We start from the raw sequence: 20,179 nt of genomic DNA, 5'->3' as shown, positions 1-20,179 counted from the left end.
CACAAAGACACAGGCAGGTATAATGCCAACGTAAAACGTGATTACTTACTTGCCCCACAAATCTGGAAAGACAGAGCCAGAGGCATATGTCTGAAAGACATTCTCCCTTCTCCGAGTGATAACTTCTAGTTGCTTGCAGAAGCATTTCAGAATCACTTACAAAGAGGGTGGGCTACAAGCACTTCTGACAGGACCATGGAATTACAGCTGCAACACTAGCAATGTAAACACCCCCCACCCATATGTCACAGACCTGCCTACCTTCATCCTATCAACTACTCTCAGCCTCCAAAGCAGGGTGGCCACATGCAAGCTGCCCGTCAGCAATGGTCACGGTCCCTGTCAGTTACTGGACGGTGTCTAGAAAGTGTTATAAGAAGTACCAGCTATCCCAGCCCAAACAGTACCAGGAAGGAGCCTTAACAATTTAGCAGTATAGATAACCAAGCTGCAGAGCACAGGGAATATTCCTGGGCATTAAACGGGGCCATTTTATTTACTTGTACAGATACAGACTCAGTTTGGTATGACTCCATAGACTCCAAGTTAATAAAACAAGGTGACTTTCAAGTCTGTTTTGCTCTCTCTTTTAACTCAGCATGCCAATAACATTCAGCTGTAGAAAGGCACTTACATTCATAATAAATAGAATAGAAAGATTACATTCCATACACTGTAATAAGCAATAAATTTATGCAAATGACATGCAGTAGGATGAGACAATAAAAGCATTGTGCTGTATCAGAGTCAAACACACAAGAATGATGTAAAGGAGGACAGCGTGAAGAGCTGGTAGCAAATTTCTACAGTCCTCTGAAATATTTGTGTTTTCAAACTAAATGTATCTTTAAGGCATTCATAGTTCTTTTGAGTTTCTGCTGAATTCAAGTTTAAGTTAAAAATACCAAAAGCAATTTAAAGCCTGGGCTTAAGTAATCTCATTCTTCATATATAGGAATCAAGAAGGTTGCCAATTTTCTGAACGTGAGCTGAAAATTCAGCATTAGTTGGTTTAGAGTTATACACTAAAAATAACTAAAAGGTGCTACAATATTAGTTGTCAAAAAAATAAAAAGGAACAAGTTACAGCCTCAGATTGCAGACTAGAATATTTCCCGGTTGTTAAAGAAATGTGATGATTTTTGGCTTTAAAATGCTAAATAGCTCCACCAAACCCATTCATTTGATTGGAATTTAAAAGTAAGGACTGGAATATGTGAAAAACTCATTGTTTCAATAATAAATTCGTATCAACTCACTTTCTAGATTGTTAATATGATCCCACCTTTTTTTCCTATTTCAAAACAGCTATGAGAAATGCTCTTAGTTCTAATAAAAAACAAAAGGAAAACAACAAAGAAAAATATAAAAGTGAGTGGGTTTCAGATTTTGTTTAGCTAATTAAAAGGTCAGTGAATTCAGACACATTTCAAAGCAGAACTTGTGTTCTATTAGGAAACAGGTTACAACGTACAGCAATTAAAAATAAATTTTATATATATAAGTAATTCATTAACTACTGTGTCTATTACTTTCAGTCATTAAGAAACAAGATGCAACTAAGAGCATCAAAGAAAGATAGACTAGAAAACAAAATGGCCTTGGAGCACTGTCAGTTATTCGAGCAGCATGACATGAACGATGCAGGGTAACCTGAGTTAACCAACCATAACCATCAGCAATAACACTGCCTATGTACATCAGGTCCTGGAGATGATGTGTGAGAGGGAGTGCAGAAGTCCAAAGCCCAAGCATGTGGGTCACAACGCCAACAGCTAAAGGAGCACTTTTCAGTTCTGCACATAGAATTTGTAGGTGCGTCTCTCCCATCCCAAAGGGATATATGCTTTCAAGCTACTATATAAGGAAGCTCTTTTCATCATACTTCCAAGGTTCCAAGTGCTCAGGTTACATTTATTGGTCATGCCACAAAATTATTATTGTGATCTTTACTGTGAAGGTCATAGACAGGTCCAATAGGGCTTGCTTGAAAAGACTGGGCATCATTGCTTTAAGAGATTTTTGGCTTTTAAAATCCATCAGGAAACCTCTTTCTTCTACAATGAGGATAACAAAAAGTATTACCCATTGTAGCAGGTTTGCATGGCAAGGTTTTGGTAGCGGGGGGGCTACGGGGGGGGCTTCTGTAAGAAGATGCCAGAAGCTTCCCCCATGTCCAATGAAACCAACGCCAGCTGGCCCCAGTATGAACCCACTGCTGGCTAAGGCCAAGCCCATCAGCGATGGTGGTAGCACCTCTGTGATAGCATATTAAGAAGGGGGGAAAAAAATCTGCACCAGCAAGAGAGAGGAGTGAGACTATGTAAAAGCAACAACTCTGCAGACACCAAGGTCAGTGAAGAAGGAGGGGGAGGAGGTGCTCCAGGCGCCAGAGCAGAGATTCCACTGCAGCCCACAATGAAGACTGTGGTGAAGACCGTGGTGAGGGAAGGCTGTCCTCTTCAGCCCATGGAGGGTAACAGTGGAGCAGATATCCCCCTGCAGCCTGTGGAGAACCCCATACCCAAGCAGGTAGATGCCTGAAGGAGGCTGTGATCTGTGGGAAGCCCATGCTGAAGCAGGTTTGCTGGCATGACTTGTGGACCTGTGGGGGACCCACGCTGGAGCAGTTTGTGAAGAAATGTAGCCCATGGGAAGGACTTACACTGGAGAAGTTAACAGAGAACTGTCTTCTGTGGGAGGGACCCCACACTGGAGCAAGGGAAGAATATGAGGTGGAAAAAGTGGCAGAAACGACATGTGATGAACCGACCAGAACCCCCATACCCCTGTGCCACTTCTGGGGAGGGGACAGAGAAATCAGGAATTAAGTTAAGCCCAGGAAGAAAGGAGGGGTCAGGAAGGTTTTTTTCTGATTTGAATGGTAATAAATTACACCAGTTTTCCCCAGGTTGAGTCTGTTTTAGCCATGGTGGCAATTGCTGAGTGATCTCCCTGTTCTTATCTCGAACCACAAGCCTTCTGTTGTATTTTCTCTCCCCTGTCTAGTTGAGGAGGGGAGTGATAGAGCAGTTTTGGTGGACATCTGGCCATCAGCCAGGGTCAAATCACTACACCCATGAAGCTTTCAACATTGTTGTTCTAGCCAAAAGAAGTTATCTATTCCTAAGTCTATGAGCAGTTTCTCAAATCCGTTTTCTGGTATGATAACAGAACACACTTCGCAAAACCTAACACAAGATAAAACATGTCTCTGTCCCCCTTCAAAGCAACTGGACCTTTCCTGAACGTTGCTTTGCTGAAGCCCAATTTAAACACACCTTGAAGGACCTTCTACTAAAATCTGGGCAAAACTTGCAAAACATTTATGGTCTCAGAAAAGAAGCTACCAAAGCAAAAAGCATAAAGCAGTCTTGCACCAGTAATTTGAGCTCCTTTTCTTTTTAGTTGTATTCCAAACAAAACAAAGTCCTAGAGACACTTCATTTTCAAAACCACCTATGAAATACAAATACAACCTCCCTGAAAGCTTGCCTACTTTAAATCCAATACATAATTCCCTGCAATTTCATATCTCTGCTTCTCCAATGCTAAGGCTTTCCTTACCCACTGATGTCAAATTACTGACCTCTGCCTATGAAATAATAAAATTATTTTAAATTTATAAATACAAAGAAAAAGAGGTAGGCCAAAGTAATTCATTCTGGCCTGGATCCTTACAGTTCCTTAATTTTTCAGACCTGATGCTTTATATGTAGGTCTGGCACATGGGATGAGGCACATACTCTTTACAGACTGACTCTTTTCTTCATAAGAAAAGCTGGCAACAATACTGTAAAGGCACACAGTATCAATGATACAATCCATGTATACACTCGTAAAGACATATGTTGTGTTCACAAGAGGGATGTCTGAAAATTCAGAATGGAAAACCTTGCAGTAACAGCAGAGCACAAGCTGGGACCCTTCTTAAAGTTAGTAGATGTAGTTTGAAAGCAAGTCACTCCTTACAGGCACAAAACAAAATCCAGGAAAATATTCATTGCCATTCAATATCTCAGGAATGAATCAATCCTTGCTGGATAGGTTATAAATGGTCCATTCCAAAACTTATTAATCAACTATTTCATGTGACAGTGATAGTCTGTTAAGACATACTTCAAAATACATTTGCCAATCTAAGATACAGAACATCATCTCTTCTGCTTCAGCTGAGAATGTTCCGACATTGTAACTCTGAAGTTATAAAGAGTGAGAACCTCATCATAGCATATACACTTGGGGGTAAGGAACCTTAAACTGACACTCAAAATTTTTATTTTCATGTGGTGAGGCTACTGTGTTTCTAGACTGAATTAATGTTATTCCTTTTCACTCTTACACAATTTAGGAGCACTGGCAACAGAATCTACTTTAGCAGAAAAGCAACAACTGAACAGAGATGTTAATTTTGCTTTTCACATATGAGCACTCAAGGGCCAGAGTTTTTATTAATTAAAAACAAAACAGAACTGGGAGTCAACATGCAGGTGCTCAGATCAAGCCAAAAGGGTGATTCATTCAGTTTGTGTTCAAGCCCCCACACACATCTTTCTGAGGCATATCATCTTAGCTAACGGAAAAATACAAGAACAAGCACAAATCTATAAAAAGGGGATGTCCTGGTTTTTGCTATAATATAAAGGAACAATTGCTGTTCGCACCAAACACTTCAATAAGCAGTAATAACAGAACACATGCATATTACTTGGGTTTTTCAGGCCTTAGCTACTTAAGCATGCAAGTCCAATCTCATGGCTGCAACATGTCAGAAACAGGGCACATTTTCAGAAATAAACAAAATAGCTGTGTTGAACTTGGTCACAGCTGCTGCAATAAACATATCTCACTATTCTGTACTAGCACAGTCCTGCCCAACAGTATCTTTCATAAGCCAGCTGCCTGCTAAAACCACATAAAACCCCAAACCCATAAAATAAAACCCCCAAACCTGGCCCAGTCTCCCACTAAAAGTCTGTCAGCATCCTTCCATCCAGTTACTACAGAACTCACAGATCTATATGATCTTGGAGACTTAGTTGCTAAGTTCATATTAATTTTTCAGTAATTTCAGTTCCCAAAAGACCAGCCTAACTGAAATTATTCACACAAAATTGCCAAGATCGGAGGAAACCCACTCCAGGTTAAACACTAGTCTCAGATCAATCTGCTACCTTGGAAGAACCATTTATATAACCTTCCATTCTGTGTCCAGCCACACTGTGGAAGTACTTGCAGATGGGTAAGGGAACCTGTTTGCAAAGCAGAAAGAGTAAGGAATGCTCCTCAGATTAAAATAAGAAAAATGTATCACTACTTTATGAGCATGGAAAAAAGATCAGTATGATCACATAGAGGAATTTTATTTGTGAATGTTAATCTGCAAGTAAGAAAGAACAATCAACATCTGCATACAGCTTATCTATATAACACTGTTTTTTAAAATACACCTCCATCACTAGAAGTTAAAAAAAAAAAAAAAAGTCATCCTTCCAAATGACCATATGCTGTCAAGTTACTTCAGAAAGCTTACAGGTCACCAGCACCAAGTTTCTGGTTTTACTTGTAAGACACACAAAAATCACCAGGTTTATAGGAGTAACACAGATTGTGAATGAGCAGGTTCACGGCAACGTGCATGACAACTGACAACCCAAAGCAATTGTTATTCTTTTTCTTCTAAGTTGCTGAATGCACTTACACATCTTTTCAATACTATTTAGTGAATTATACTGCCTGCATATTGTAAAGAATGTGCTCTAGGTATCTAGTAAGTAACAGTCAGTGCCTATCAGGGACTATGAGCACTAGCAGATTGAACAGTCAGAAAATATCTCATTTCATAGTTTGTGAAACAGTTTATTGATTTCTCTCAACTTGTTACCAATATTAAGCTTAATCCTTTCTTGTGTACTCCTGTTTAGGCTTCATATTTTAACTGCATCTGCATTAAATTATAATTGCACATGTATGTATATGACTATATAATTATTTCTGTCAATTAACTCAATGTCTCAGTTACTTGAAACTAATTTTTTTCTCCCCAAAACATATTTTTAATGTTATGCATGGTAAACTCAAAGTCAACTTAATTCTTCTTTGTCTTCCAATAAAGCCTGCTTTGAAATTTGCAATTATTCATGACAATTTTCAGGTAAGTTTTCTGAAAAGAAATCTTGGTATAGCCAGAAAGAACGACCTTATTAGATCACAAACTAAACACAGCAGCTGTGTTGCTGGCAGAAGATATGTAGCACGCACTCACGGTGGTTTCCCTCCCTCCATCATAATCCATTATATAGTGATCCAATTATTGCACAAAAAGCCTTTTTCTTATAGCACGCTCTCCTTTCTACTTCTGTTTCACGCTGGTTCGGAGAAAAAAAAAATCATCTTGTGGATGGAATGCTTACTGCTTCTCAAATATTTAATGAAAAAAATGTCATTTACACCCACAACCACTGCCGCCTCTTCTTTCTGTCTCCTTCTACACCAAGGGGAGTGGGGGTGCAGAGAGGCAGAGAGAGAAAAGAGAACAAATTGAAGGATTTTTCAAAATATTTAAATTAAACCTTTATTATGTCATAATTTTTAGAATTAAGCACATATGCCAGATAACAGTTTTTAATTTGTCTTGAGAATTCACAAGACAAATAAAAACTTAAATCTCACAGGGAACGTATGGAGGCACAGAAGTATCACAGACTCAGCTTACAAAGGAAAGGTCTCTCAGTTAAAGTTCTTCAGAAGTGTGACTACATTTGCATTAAAAAAAAAAAAGAAGAAAAAAAAAAAAGTACAGTGACTTAGTTTGACAAAGGGTGGGAAAGTATGTTGCAATGTTTTGCTTCCAAACAATACTGTTGTGTAACTTTTCTAAACTTTTGCAGTCAGCAAACAAAAAAAACCCTCCAAAAAACAAAACTAAAAAGCACTGCCATATTGAAGATCTTGCATATTAAAACAAGCACATCTGCTGCTTCTATTTGCTTTTTGGTTATACTCTGACAAGGAGGTAAGAAAAGCATTTGCTTGCCTGCCTCTTTCCCCAACTATTTTTCTTAGCTGGAAGTAGTATGAAACCCAACTATGCTGGGAAGTCAAATGTGATAAAAAACAATTATGGTACTTTAAAAACAAATAAATGGGAAAAAATCTGTTTAAAAGGGTCATGTGCATTCACTCACTTAAGCCATCAGCAACCCCCATTTCTGCCTTCAGAGCACAGAATAAACCCCAGTCTCCCCAATGAATCTATTTATAAACAAAGATAGAAATAATTAGATAATATGTTTGAACAGAAAGGAGTTCTTCCTAGCATACATTTGGAATGGACAGACAGGCATAGAGAACCTGTGTCACTTGTCATATAAAGTTTAGAAATAAACAACTTTAAATTTAACACAGTTTTGCTTTTGGACAGTCTTATAAAACCCTCAATGGTTCAAATGCACAGTGGAAGTGCACCAAAAACCAGAATCACAGTTATTCTCTCACTTATATTAGTAAGCCAGTGCTGAAGAACTGGGGGTGGGGGGTGGAAGGGAGTGATAAGGTCAAGAAATTAGGAGCAGTTACTGACATTTGCAATAAGACTTGGTTTTGTACCCTTACTGCTTTCTCACTGTAAAATCATCCTGATTCGTTAAGACAATGCTTGTCACATGTGACATCACAGTGCAATCTCCACATACAGGGAAATCCACATGAATTTTCAAATGAAGATTTTTATTTCTTTTTTTTAATAGGCAGCCACTTCTCATCAAACAGACAATGTAATATTTCAGGGGGAAAGATGCAAGAGTATATCATCACTCAGCTACTTATAACAGCCTCAGTGCACTCTCACATTTCTTGTATCTACCTTATTTTTGTTTGGTCACAGCCTTTTTGGTTGAGTGCTTTTATGACTGCATCTTAGAAGGTTCAATGAGGGTCATAACGTTACTGAAAATTATAATAGTCAGAGACACAGTGAAGGAAGATACACACCTGCATAAACCTAATACAGTATGCCAAACCAAAATAAAATCCTTATCAAGTCAAGCCCAGAAATCCTTGACCAATATGAATATCATTTATGTCATTCTTTTGACAGCCTGAGTAAAAATTCTGAAGTCTAAATTATTATTTCCCTTATAAACATTAACATCTCCATTTAACTGATGCACTAAGGTACAAAAACTAAGCTTGAGATCTACAAAAAGTGTTTCAAGAAAACCCAGTCTGACATTTGGATCCCACTAAAAATCAGTGCGAGTTGGGCACTTAAACACTTTTCTAGATTTCTCTCTCTACCATTCAAAGCCTATTAGCCATGGGATGTATACCTCTTATCAAAAAGAACAGATTGCTACACACCAGCTATCTATGGGAACTGCTGTGTGTAAATACCTGCTTGTACATCCTGTGGGTCAGCCTGCCCACCGTGCTTACTGTGCATACACAATAACCGGATGGGTAGGATGGCTGGAGGGAAGCTGTGAGGACTGGAGCTATAACAACCAGCTACAAGAATACTTAATGCTTGCATGTGTTCCTTTAGCCTTAAGAATACCCTTGTGCAGACACTTTGTTTAACTGCACTTGCATTAGATCAAGCTGAACTATTCTTTCTTTTTGTCAGTAGGATTTAAATGGGCATTTACTTAAGTTCCGCAACTGTTTTAAACATTTTCCTTTGCTTGATGGAGCTAAAACAGACCTGAGGAGTTCATTAAGAGGTACCTTAGGTTTTAAAAAGGAAACTCAAAAGATTGAAACAGACTGTTCTATGCCAGACAAAAATTAAGTAAGTTTAAATTTAGATGCTTGTCTGCAGGACAACTATAAAGGTCTCAAAGCACCTACATATTAACTATCATATTCATCCAGCAGAATGAATCAGTAAGCCTGAATCTGCCTATAAGAATAAAAGTTATAACCCTAAATATCATTATCACACAGTATTTTTACCAGAAAATGGAAATATGTCATGAATCTCTATTAAAGGATAATCCCATAGTTATACAATGGCCAAAAACTGATGGATTTCAAACGTAGTCTTTGGAAAACAATCCTGAACTACACACAGCTTCCTGAAGACATCTGTGGAGGAAGGGTGCAGGGGAAAAGGAAGCAGTAGTCACTTCTACACAAATGTCCCCTCACTTCTACACAAATGTCCCCTGCTACTGGTCACCTTCCAAAAAAAAAAAAAAACCAAACCCAAAAAACAAACAAAAACCAAAACCAAAAAAACCTCCCAAAACACAAGAATGCAGGAAGACATGGTGAAACTACTTCATTTTATGGAAGCAGTAAAGCCCAGGTGCAGACTAAACTAATTCTGCAGCAACATGGCACAGGGAAAAATCAACAGTTTGTGTCAAAAATGGCAGGAAAAATAACATCACCAGAAGTATTACAGGTTCTTGTGGGGGTTTTTTTTGGTTGGTTGGTTGTAGTTTTCTCTCTCTTTTTTTTTTTTTTTTTTAAGAGTATAACTATATCTTGACAGTGATGGTGTGGAAGACCATTCCCTCGTTTATAACCATGGAAAATGCATGTTACGAATTGCAAAATTAAGATCAGAAAAACCATGCATGACCTTTTTCTCATAAATGCCTATAATCTTTTAGAATTTCTTTTTGTTTCTCATTTCATATTTTACCCATTAAATGTGAATTCATATTTACTTGTTGCAGTTCTTTCTCTGGTCCCACACAATGTTTTGATACTCAGTTTCTTTCCCTCATTCTACCCATGTAGCCCTAGTGCCTAGTTCATCCTTTCATACTTAGAATGATTTAACACATCTGATTCCTTTCCTTCTTCCTTTACTGGCTGGCAACTGGTTGATTTAGACAGTGACTCTTCCCTTAGGGTCTTTCTTAATTCCTCTATTCTGTTTATGCACCAACAAATCCACAAAAATTGTCTTTAAAAAGAGAAGGTAGGCTCCACTTTGGAAAGAACAGCACATCTGTGAAAGCAGATGAAAACCTTAGCTCAATATCAACGCAAAGCGTTCTACTGCCTAGTAAGAAATCAAAAGCAACAGGCCCAAGGATCAAAAACTGGCCGCCTAAAAACAGAGATCTCATTGTAAAATTTGGCATTCTACTTATCTTATGAATACTTGCATAGGTGAGCTATTGCAAAAATATTACATTTTGTGAAGAATTTATGTAACTTCCAAATGAAGACTAAGAATTAGGTTTGCTACTAATGGACTTCTAAATTAAGCTTATAAATTACTGGGTTATCATTAGAAACACTGTATAGCTTTATATTTCACCACAGTTAGGAGAGAAATAAAGAAAAAAGAACTCTGCCTCAGATCTAATTACTCAAATGTTTTAAATGTGAGAATAATATTTAATAACAATCAAAGACTATCCACTTGTACCTGAAACCATCTTCCAAAACCAATTACAAACCACCAGGTTCTCTCTGCTAAAAGGCCTGCTTCCCAGACATGAGTGATGTGGTCTTCCTTCAGTAGTCAAAAATCAGCTTTGTTTTTAATTTAGGAAACTCTCTTCTTTTCAGAGATATGACAAGGCTTACATTATTTATGTAATGCCAATCAAGAAAGCTTGTGTATATAATGAAGTGAGAATTATTTTTTAAATTCAGCCCTAAATAAATACATAGACAACATTTCCTAAAAATAATTTATATATTTGACTCTGTTTGCTCCAGCTTTTAAGGGAAAAAACATTTCCAGTTTCAGTGCTGTTAAAGTCAGGGGTGGGGGTGGGGTGGGGAGGTAAAGGCATATCATCTGTCACTTGGGCATTGCAAGTTTTACTAAATTGGTTCAGTTCACCGTATTGCAAGGTCTACTCTCCCCAAACTAAAGTGAAAAAAAAACACACACACACCAAAACACCTTCCCAACCTTTTTTGTTTTCTTTTTTTTAGATTAAAATAAGGCAATAGAAGAAATATTAACATGAATATATTAGGAAAAACAAACAAGGTGGGCAACATGTATTCCCATTTTGGCAAATACAAGTAGAACAGAGGTGGCAGAAAAAGCACAATTTTTATAAACAGAACAATAAATCCAAACTTTTCAACCAAACATTTTAAAGTACTTACACATGTGTGACTTAAGTCTGTCACAAGTACCTGTGAAATACATGATAAAAAAAAGGGGAATAAAATGCATTCTGTGTAGTCATCTCTGGAATGCAAGGCACTGGAACCTTAAGTGAGCAATGTTAACATCTGGAAGAAACTCTAAGAAGTATTCAGAGAAGTGGATTTGCATCTTGAAAATCATACTTTTACCTGAACACTAAGATTTGCAGCCCTTCCACTACTGTTTTGTTGTCACAGAAACCTTAATAACTGAAGAAACTGCAAGGACTTCATTTTATACATCCACCCAGAGGACAAAAAAGTTTACTACAAGAGAGCATTCTACAAAAATGAACCTGAAGGCAGATACTTTAATCTACTTTTCATCCTCAACCAATACACCAATCGTGTATTATAACTGTTGGCAGGACATCTTCAAGGAAAAAGCAATCCAAGGTCAGCTCATGAAAGCAAGCTTTTACTGGATGACAATGTTAACCGAACCTCCTTTGGCTGCTGATAGCATCGCTGCTGTAAGGAAGCTTAGAAATGTCAGGCTCAGCACTGAAGTAATGATTCAAAACATGGAATTAATACAATAAACTTCATTCATACAGTGTAAGGGGGCAAAGAAATGCACAAAAGCATGGTAAGATTGCAGTATTCTTGCAGTCCTCTTCTCAAGGACATTTAAAGTATGCTTTACTGGTTCTACAATCACCAAGACAGGTAAAAGCCCAAGAAATTCATTTATGACTCCAGGCCCTTTAAAGCACCTGTCCATCTTTAAACTTTCCTTAACTTGATGAAATACATCTGTCTAAGGCTCAGTAACCCAATGGTTACATGAAGCAGCACTGGGTGCCCTTTCAGCCAGTATCAGGCACAAGTAAGGAAACTATGGCCCATTACTTAATTTTCTAAGGCCAAGGAGTTCATGTTTTCCCTCAGTGTTTTTATTACATAAAACTGTATTGTATGATAACACAAGGCTCTCCACAGTGTCTGAAATACCTACTCAGCCCCAGCAAGGAAGCTGCACTGTTTATATTGCATTTTACGTTCTTTTTTGATCGCACTTGTATTTAACAACAACAAGAACAAAATATTACACTTCGTAGCCAGTATTTACATTTTCCATTTGGCAGTTCTGATAATTTTTCATACATAGTAGAGATAAAACTGACTTGGCAGACTGTATTTATCAACATTTCATCTACTGAACCATTTCAGCTAGAAAGCCAACTGTATTGTCAACAGCTCTAAGAAGGCTGTTTCTAAGCACAGTATGAGAGAAACTCACAAAGAACACAATCAAAATAACCCAGTAAGACAACATAAGGGGAATGACGGACCCCAGCAGTTCAGCACTCAAAGATTTGTTATTTGTAATTGTTAAAATGGAATCTTACCTAGTGCTGGATACTTTAGAAAGACAACTTACTTTTTTAAACACTAAATACACTTCCCAAGTTCCCCAAACTGCTTCCACACTATTGCACCAAGAAGGAAATGGAACACAGTCAAGAATTTAAACTGTAGTTCTGGTAATTGCCAAATCTGATAGTTTTTCAAATGTTGACTCCCGTAAGTAAAACAATTCTGTGCTCATCACTACCAGAAAGACAAACTTCACCAGACTAGCTCAGCCTTAAGTGATACTTTCTGTGAAAACAACACAATTATACAAGTTGAAATTTCAGGAACAATCACACCAACAACAGACAAAGATGAAATGGTACAATTCTGAAGACCAAACAGAGGCAAAAAATTATTTTAATGCCAACATGTAATAAAATGCATGCATAGTGAAACATTTTGATAGTTCTGCTGTGCATTGTATTTATTTGTAATAGATGTAATAATTCCTTGTTTATTAACAAAAATTTGTAACCATATTCAATTTAAATACTGAATCCTTCTACCTTCTTTCTTAATCAAACCTTGGCTCCTCAAGCTAGAAGTAATCTCCATTAATTATAAGAGGTTTCTGATGTTTCATTAATGAAAAGTGCTCTCAGAACAGTATTGTATAAGTAAAATAAGTACTGTTATTTAAAGATGTGATTACTTCACTGTTGACCCTCTCAGAATTGCCTCAACACTCCTTCCTCTCATTTCAGAGCTTTGTCCCTCTAGAATCTGATCCCCCCACCACCCCCGAACAAAATGTCTCATTGCTAGCCTAGAGTCCTCAGATCATTGAAATTAATGATCACTACCAAAGTTAACATATCTAATGAAAGCATGCATTACTTGAAAAACAAGGGTATTACAGTCCTACTGCACCAACTTAAGATAAAAGGACCGAGTACTGTGGTATTAGAAACAAAATAAGAAAAAGATGGGGGCAGAAAAGAAAACAAAGTTTTAGGTATCCTGCGTCTCTGTCTCTTCCTGTGAATGTGATTATAAAGGACAAAACAGAATGGAAACACAGACATGAAGAACAGCATCACTTACCATTTCCTGAGATGCATACTTTGGATCTTCCGGATCAACTGACCAGTAGCAGTAATCAAAGCTGAAGGCGACAGTCTTCTCTCTCGAGTCCCAAGTGCTGTCAGGCCTACTGTCAACCTGACAACAGAAGGAAACAGACAGAAAAAACCATTCACTTTGAAGCTAACTGAAAAGCAAGCATTTTAAAACAGGAAGTTTAACTAGGATCTGTGCTGTGGAAAAGGAATGACAAATAGTTTATCCTCTTTATTAAATTTTCTTTGATGTTCAGAGTGATGCAGAGACCTCCATGACAGACCTGCTGAAGCCTTTTTGCTGAAGGGTTCATTTACTACAGCTAATATTGTAGTAAAATGAAAGCGATTTAGTTAATCTTCACAACATCTACATACTGGCAGGAAAGCTCTATAACCCTTTAGATATTTCTCTGTCCTTCTGTTTCACCAAGAACCACATGACAGAAATGAGGCCCCAAGTGAGAAAACAAAACTAATATTCTCACTGCATAGTTGAAAACACAGGTCTCTTCCCCCATTTTCCCTTCGCTTTGTCATGGTTGCAAGCAAATGCTTCTGTCACTGGAACTGCGCGCTACAAACCTAACATTTACAGTTTAGTAATAATGACAGTGAAGCCTTTCTAGCATAATAGTCAGAAATGGTGACTGAAATTAAGGGAATTGTTTAAGTCTGTATAATCTTGCCCAAGTGACTTGTAATAAAATATATAAGCTTATGAACTATACATTGTTCTACTCATCAAAGGAGAGCAATGAGTCAAAACATTACACAAAATTAACACCATCCACATGTAATTCTGATCTTACCACTAACTTTATTGTAGCCTTGACATTTGGAATAATCTAAGCAGAAAAAAAGGTTTGATATAATTTGCTACCTAACGGTGCCAAAACCCAGGGGTGACAGTGCTGTCTGCCAGATTACTGGACAAAGGGCACTCTAAGCACCAAACTCTGCCACTAGCTGTGATGTTTCCAGGGAAAACTAACTTACAGGCTCATCTGACAGGTTTATGACTTTTACGGCTTTATTAAATCAAGAAAGAGCACAGCAAAAGAGGACAGACACAATTTTAAATTATCTTTGAAGTAAAGAGGTAGGTATTTTAAACCCTGCATGAGTCCAAAGTTGTCACACTGAATTAAGTACAACCAAGGTTTCCTTTAGTCGGAATTAATGTCTTAACAAGCCTATTGATCATCTTCAGTAATGACATTTTCAACATGGTGATTCAGAGATTTTTATGATTACCTTTATTTTCTTTGGTTTTCTACAGCAATAAGCAGAAGACAGCTTGCCTTCCTATTGGAATGTGTAGAAAAAACAAAAAATAAAACCCAACAAAACAATTCCCTTTTACCTCAGGAAAAGCAGCCCCTGACCACAGCTGGGATAATTTTGCTCTGAACTACAATGCGTACCTACCCCAGATATAACATGAACACTAGTGTATAAAGTTAACTTACACACTAACTTGGATTCATCAAAGGCTGCCTAAATTTAGTTTATGCGTAAAGCAAACTCACGCCCATTACAAAACTCACCAATTGGGAAAGCTCAAGAGAGAAACAGTCCACAAACCAGCCACTGTGCCTCCAAACCACCATTCTCGGCCTGCTGCGCGCAGTCTGCCCCACTGCTGTGGTAGCCCCAGAGTCCCAAGGCAGCCCACAGCGCCTCTTGAAACAAAATTAAAAACCCTCCAGGTCTAATAAGGCTCAGCTGCACCCTGTCAGGCAGCTGCAACACCCAGGCCTCCACTCACTGCGGGAGGGGGTGGGCAGCCCTCAGGCCAGGGCCCCTCGCAGCAGCCTGGGGCCCCCCAGCCTGCCTGAGAATGGCCTGGGGATGGGCAGCCTTGCACCGGGGTGAGAGCTTCATCAAATGTATGAAGAACTGGGTAAAATTATTTCAGAAAGTAATGAGTGTCAGACTCTGCAAACACAGCCTTTGGAAAGGAAATACCCAGAAAATAGGCAACATTTTACATCCGTGATACCTTTCTTTAAAAACAAGCACCTGTATTGTCAATACAAGAATACTTGTAACAGAAAAAAGTAAATAGTTCAAATCTTTCCGTTCAATTTTTGACAAGGTTTCTCTTCAATGCATTTCTCTTGAACCAGCAATCTAGAATCACTGGGTTCCTTGCAGATACAAACAGGAGACAAGAAATACAACAACAAACCCGCCTTCTAGCATCCCCACAGTAATCTCACTGTTCATTTATTTGCCTTTCAAGCAGAAACGTGCTTGACAACACAAAATTGCTTTGCTCCTATTCTATTAATTTTGTGAAAGACCATGGCAGCTTTAAGTAGTTCAAGAGTCTAAACCAGAGGGCTGATTCCCCAGCACGCTGGCTCCGGAGCTCTCACCAAGGATGACAGCTACATTCAGTTTAGTCTTATAGTTCTTGGTCTTTTATCAAGGCCTGAAGCGTAGCTGAACACATTTTGCTTCATTTCATGCAAGTCAGTTGCACTTTGAGTGTAAACATGAGAAGAGGAGACACACAAGGAAAGAAATTATCCAGATGTTTAGTAAGATAAGCACAAAATCCTAAACAATTTACTAACAGCTTTGAATGATGGCATGCAGCCAGACAGCAGAAGTTTCGACAAATATAAAATACAGAACACATAACTACATGTTAAATCCACTGTCACAAAAAAAACCCACGCCCCAAACCAAAACAATCCTCCCCAACACTTTTATTGCAATTGTTCTAGAGCTGTGCCAGTTTAAACTTCTCCCTTAATATTTTTATTAGAATGATCCAATAGCCGAACAAACACAGAAAAGCATCAGGATATCAGGATCCTTATATAAGAAGACAACAAAAAGCATACCTTTATATTTCTGACTTTTGCCACTTTGTCATCAACTTCTACAATCACTCTTCCTCCTTCTGCACTCTCTCTGGAAACAGAACACATTTAAAAATCCATTTAAAATATGAAGACACAGAAAGATGCACATCAAATCCATAAATCTCAGAAATTTGTGTTTACTTCAACAAACTATAAATCAGAGCTATAAAACAGATACTTGTAAGACACTTGTAGAGGAATGAAGCTGGGTTAATTAACATTGATAACATACAGCTGTGGGCTGGCTTCAGGGGCAGTGGGTTGGTCGATGTAGATAAGGTGCAGCTGTGGCTGGTTCTGGTAAGGGCTTGGGCAGCCAGTGAAGAGGGAGCAGCTGAGGAAGAAGCAAGAGAAGAGAGAACGTGCCCTGGATGAGGCGAGATGAGAAGGCAGCAGAGAGCTGTATGAAGAGATGCTGGTATGAGGTGGTGAAAGACCTTGTTGTAGCTTGATAGTTTTGAGGGTGCTGTGACAGACACTCTGTGATGTTAAGTAACGTCAGGAAATCTGCAGCCAGCTATCTCAGTAGTGAGAGGGGGGAAAAAACCCACAGGACTGTGGCGATTAAACAGTTTCAAAGTTCTTGTCCTAAATACTTTGTTAGGATATTATTTCTAATTAAGAGTTGTTGTTTTAAATTACATTTACAAGGAAGTAGAGTGGAGCACCAGTAGACGTCCTGTGCTTTGTGGAGTAGGGATCCACGTCACAGACTTGCAAGCTGCAAGCGTCAAGTCACGCTGTCTCATTTTTACCCTGTAATCCAAAGTGTTTGTTGTAGTCCTCAGAAAAGTACGCTTTGGAAAAAGAAAACTGTCCTTAAATGTAAATTAACAGAATTGTTCTTCAAGTGCAAAGGGCCAAGCACTCTTATACACTGTCTAAACTTCCCACTGAACACAGCTATGAATGGCTTCTAGAGCCAACTTCCACTTCCAAAATTAGTCATACTAGAAAAGAATGAAAAAAAGATGTGGCCAAAGCAAAAAGAAAAACAAACACCAAAACAACAAACAAAAACCCCACACCAAAACCCCAACCAACTTATTTCTGGGCCAACAGCACAACAGCTACTTGGAAGTTAAGGAGATTCTTATTTAGAGGTGTGTTGATTCACATCCCTCTCAATAATTATCATGTATTTTTTTAATACATAGCAAGATAGAAATGAGGAAGAAGAGGTCAGGAGCCTAATTCTCTCACAGCAGAAAAATAAACAAACACTTAATTACTGAGAAGCTAAGAACAGGAGAAAGATTTTTGTATCCTTTGTATCTCTTCTATATTTTGCTTTGCACTCTGATACTGACAAATCTTGTAAGCTGTAACTTTACCAGAAAGTTTTACTTTGATGAAACCTAATGCCTTTGTAAATTTGGAAGGAAATGGTTTAGAAATAAAATCAATGCCCTTAGTGCAGTTTTGGCACACTTTGTTTAAAAGTAAGCTGAAGACACAGACACTGTCATATGAGACTAGCTGTATAGCTATCTCCTGATAATCAGCTGGATCAGTACCATAAGATCAATTAAAAACTAGATAAGATAAAACAAGAGTAAGGAAATTCAAATCCAGTTGCCCACCATACATTCATGGCCCTAGATCCATCTTTTAACAGATTCCTTACATGTGTACAGAAGTATTTACTCCCCCACCCATTACAATCTTCACTGACAGCTCTTCCAGGGAGCACAATGTGCCCTACCTCTGAGGTCCCTCTGGTTCTCACTTTCTGTACCAAAACAATATTCAAAACAATGCCTTAGAACACTGAAGGCTTCCACAGAGACACTCATTTGAGCTTTACAAGCATAAAGGAGTTTTAAACACATTTCTCAGCATAGGGTGTCCCCATTTTGCAGATAGAAATAATGCTTTACCTTAACGTCTCTCTGCTTCATGTTGCTAACTTTGAGCACCTGCCTGGAGACAGACTGAACTTAGTATTTCTATAGTACATACTTATACACAGCACTTCACTTAGAAAATACACGCGCAGCTCCCAGACGTTTTAGTTAAGCTGTGAGTATGCACCAGTGCAATATTATCAGCCACCAGAGCCCTGAATTCAGCCCCAGAGGAAAGTGGAACACTCAAAGGAGACAGAATTTTCATTACATACAGCTGATTACTGAACAGAGGCCTCACAAGGCTCCCTAAAAAACAACAAACAAGGGCAAGCATCTAAGGATACAGGCTGTGAGCATCTAAGGTAGAAAATTGCAACTGATGCATTTAATCTGTACATGTGCTTTTCAAAGCACATACAAAGTTGCAAGTGTTTTCCAACACAGTAAGTTTGGGGACTTGCATATCCACATACAAACCTCTGCCAGGTGAGCTAATGGGCAAAGCTGACAGTTAACCCTGTACAGCACACCAGATCCGAAAAAAAATGGGACGTTGTGACAAAGAATTTCACAAGAATTTAAGAACAGCAGAAGGCAGACAAAACCAGAGGGATCCCTTAGGAGGGAGCTTGCTTCACTTACACATACTGTTTCCTCTACTGCCTCAGTACGATCTTGGCCCTATCCTGCTTCCTAAGGACAAGAGCACTGCCTATTTTTCAGTCCTACTGTTAGCCCTCCAGTCTTACCACCCTAGTTACAGTTCACTGAGTTCCTGTCTTCCTCCCCTTCCGCACACACATCATCCCTTACAGGTACCTGCTACCTGTTCTCTCTGACATCTTGACCATGGGCCCACATTCAATTTTAGTGCTTTCAACTGCTCTGCAGGTCTTGTCTCCCTTCTCCTACTGCACTGCAGCTGGTTTAGGCTGATCTCCCTGCCCCTAAGGTACACAATCCTACTCTCTTCGTTAGCTCTTCCAGTCTCTATCCCAAGTTTATTTTTACACTCCACAGCTGAATCAGTGTTTCTTCCTTGACACCAGCCGGGGTCAGCAAACAAATTATTGAGAATAAATGGGATAGAAGACCGTGTTCTCAGTTCCTATACCTGGGTTTCAATTGTGAGCTGGACAACACTGAGCTCAATTTATTAAAGCAGTGCTCAACTGATTTTGACTTAAAGGAATGGTGCAAGCACAATTTGGTCAACATGAAGGAACACAAGTTCAGATGCACTCAGGGAAACCAGATCCCTTAAAACTTTCATCTGCTGTATTCTTACAAGTCTTCACTAAGCATGTTAAAGAGTTTCAGTTATTTAGAACTTCAGCAGAAATGGGTAGATTCAGATGGGGAATTTCAAAAATACATACCAGATTTCCACTTTTAAATCAATTGGGAAATTCAAATAAATGGTCACCCTAAGTTGCTTTTAAATATTTTAAAAACTAGTTTTCCCTTAATTTCACCTTCAGTAGCAGCTAAACCGTTCTGGATGAAGCCTAAAAATAATTTAAAATATCTAGTCTCAGGCAAGCATTCATGAATGGAAAATTTCTAACCAAATTATAAAGACCTGGCAAAGCTTTTAATGGTTTTAAATGCCAGATGTAAGGCAACCTCAACAACAAGCAGTGCTCCCAACCCCACCTGTAACAACTAAATGAAATTCACTGTGTTCAGTCCACTTGTGTTATACAGAACCCTATGAACGAATGACTTTATGCTGTGGTTTCTCATCACCTGATGTTCTCCCAGGCCACAGTCATTACTGAAGAGTCAAGATAAAGAAGAAATTCCAAACATAAAACCTTTGAGGTACAAAAATTTTTCATATATAGAAATCATATAGTCATATTTATATTATAAAATAACTATAAACCCTGTAAAATATAAA

General features: G+C 38.4%; 1 protein-coding gene across 1 annotated transcript in view; it reads right to left on the bottom strand.

The window, feature by feature from the left end:
- Nucleotides 1–20,179, bottom strand: part of STARD9 (StAR related lipid transfer domain containing 9) — a 113,974-nt gene that overhangs the window by 83,341 nt on the left and 10,454 nt on the right. Inside the window, exons 2-3 of the mRNA XM_055715263.1 lie at nucleotides 16,406–16,475; nucleotides 13,534–13,650 (exon numbers count right to left, since the gene is read on the bottom strand). Of these exons, the coding sequence (XP_055571238.1) occupies nucleotides 13,534–13,650; nucleotides 16,406–16,475 (187 nt within the window). The remainder of the gene's footprint in view (nucleotides 1–13,533; nucleotides 13,651–16,405; nucleotides 16,476–20,179) is intronic.

This window comes from Falco cherrug, chromosome 7 (assembly GCF_023634085.1).
Source record: "Falco cherrug isolate bFalChe1 chromosome 7, bFalChe1.pri, whole genome shotgun sequence".
Taxonomy (NCBI): Eukaryota; Metazoa; Chordata; class Aves; order Falconiformes; family Falconidae; genus Falco; species Falco cherrug.
The sequence above is the reverse complement of the archived record's forward strand: the minus strand, read 5'-3'. Positions and strand labels throughout refer to the sequence as shown.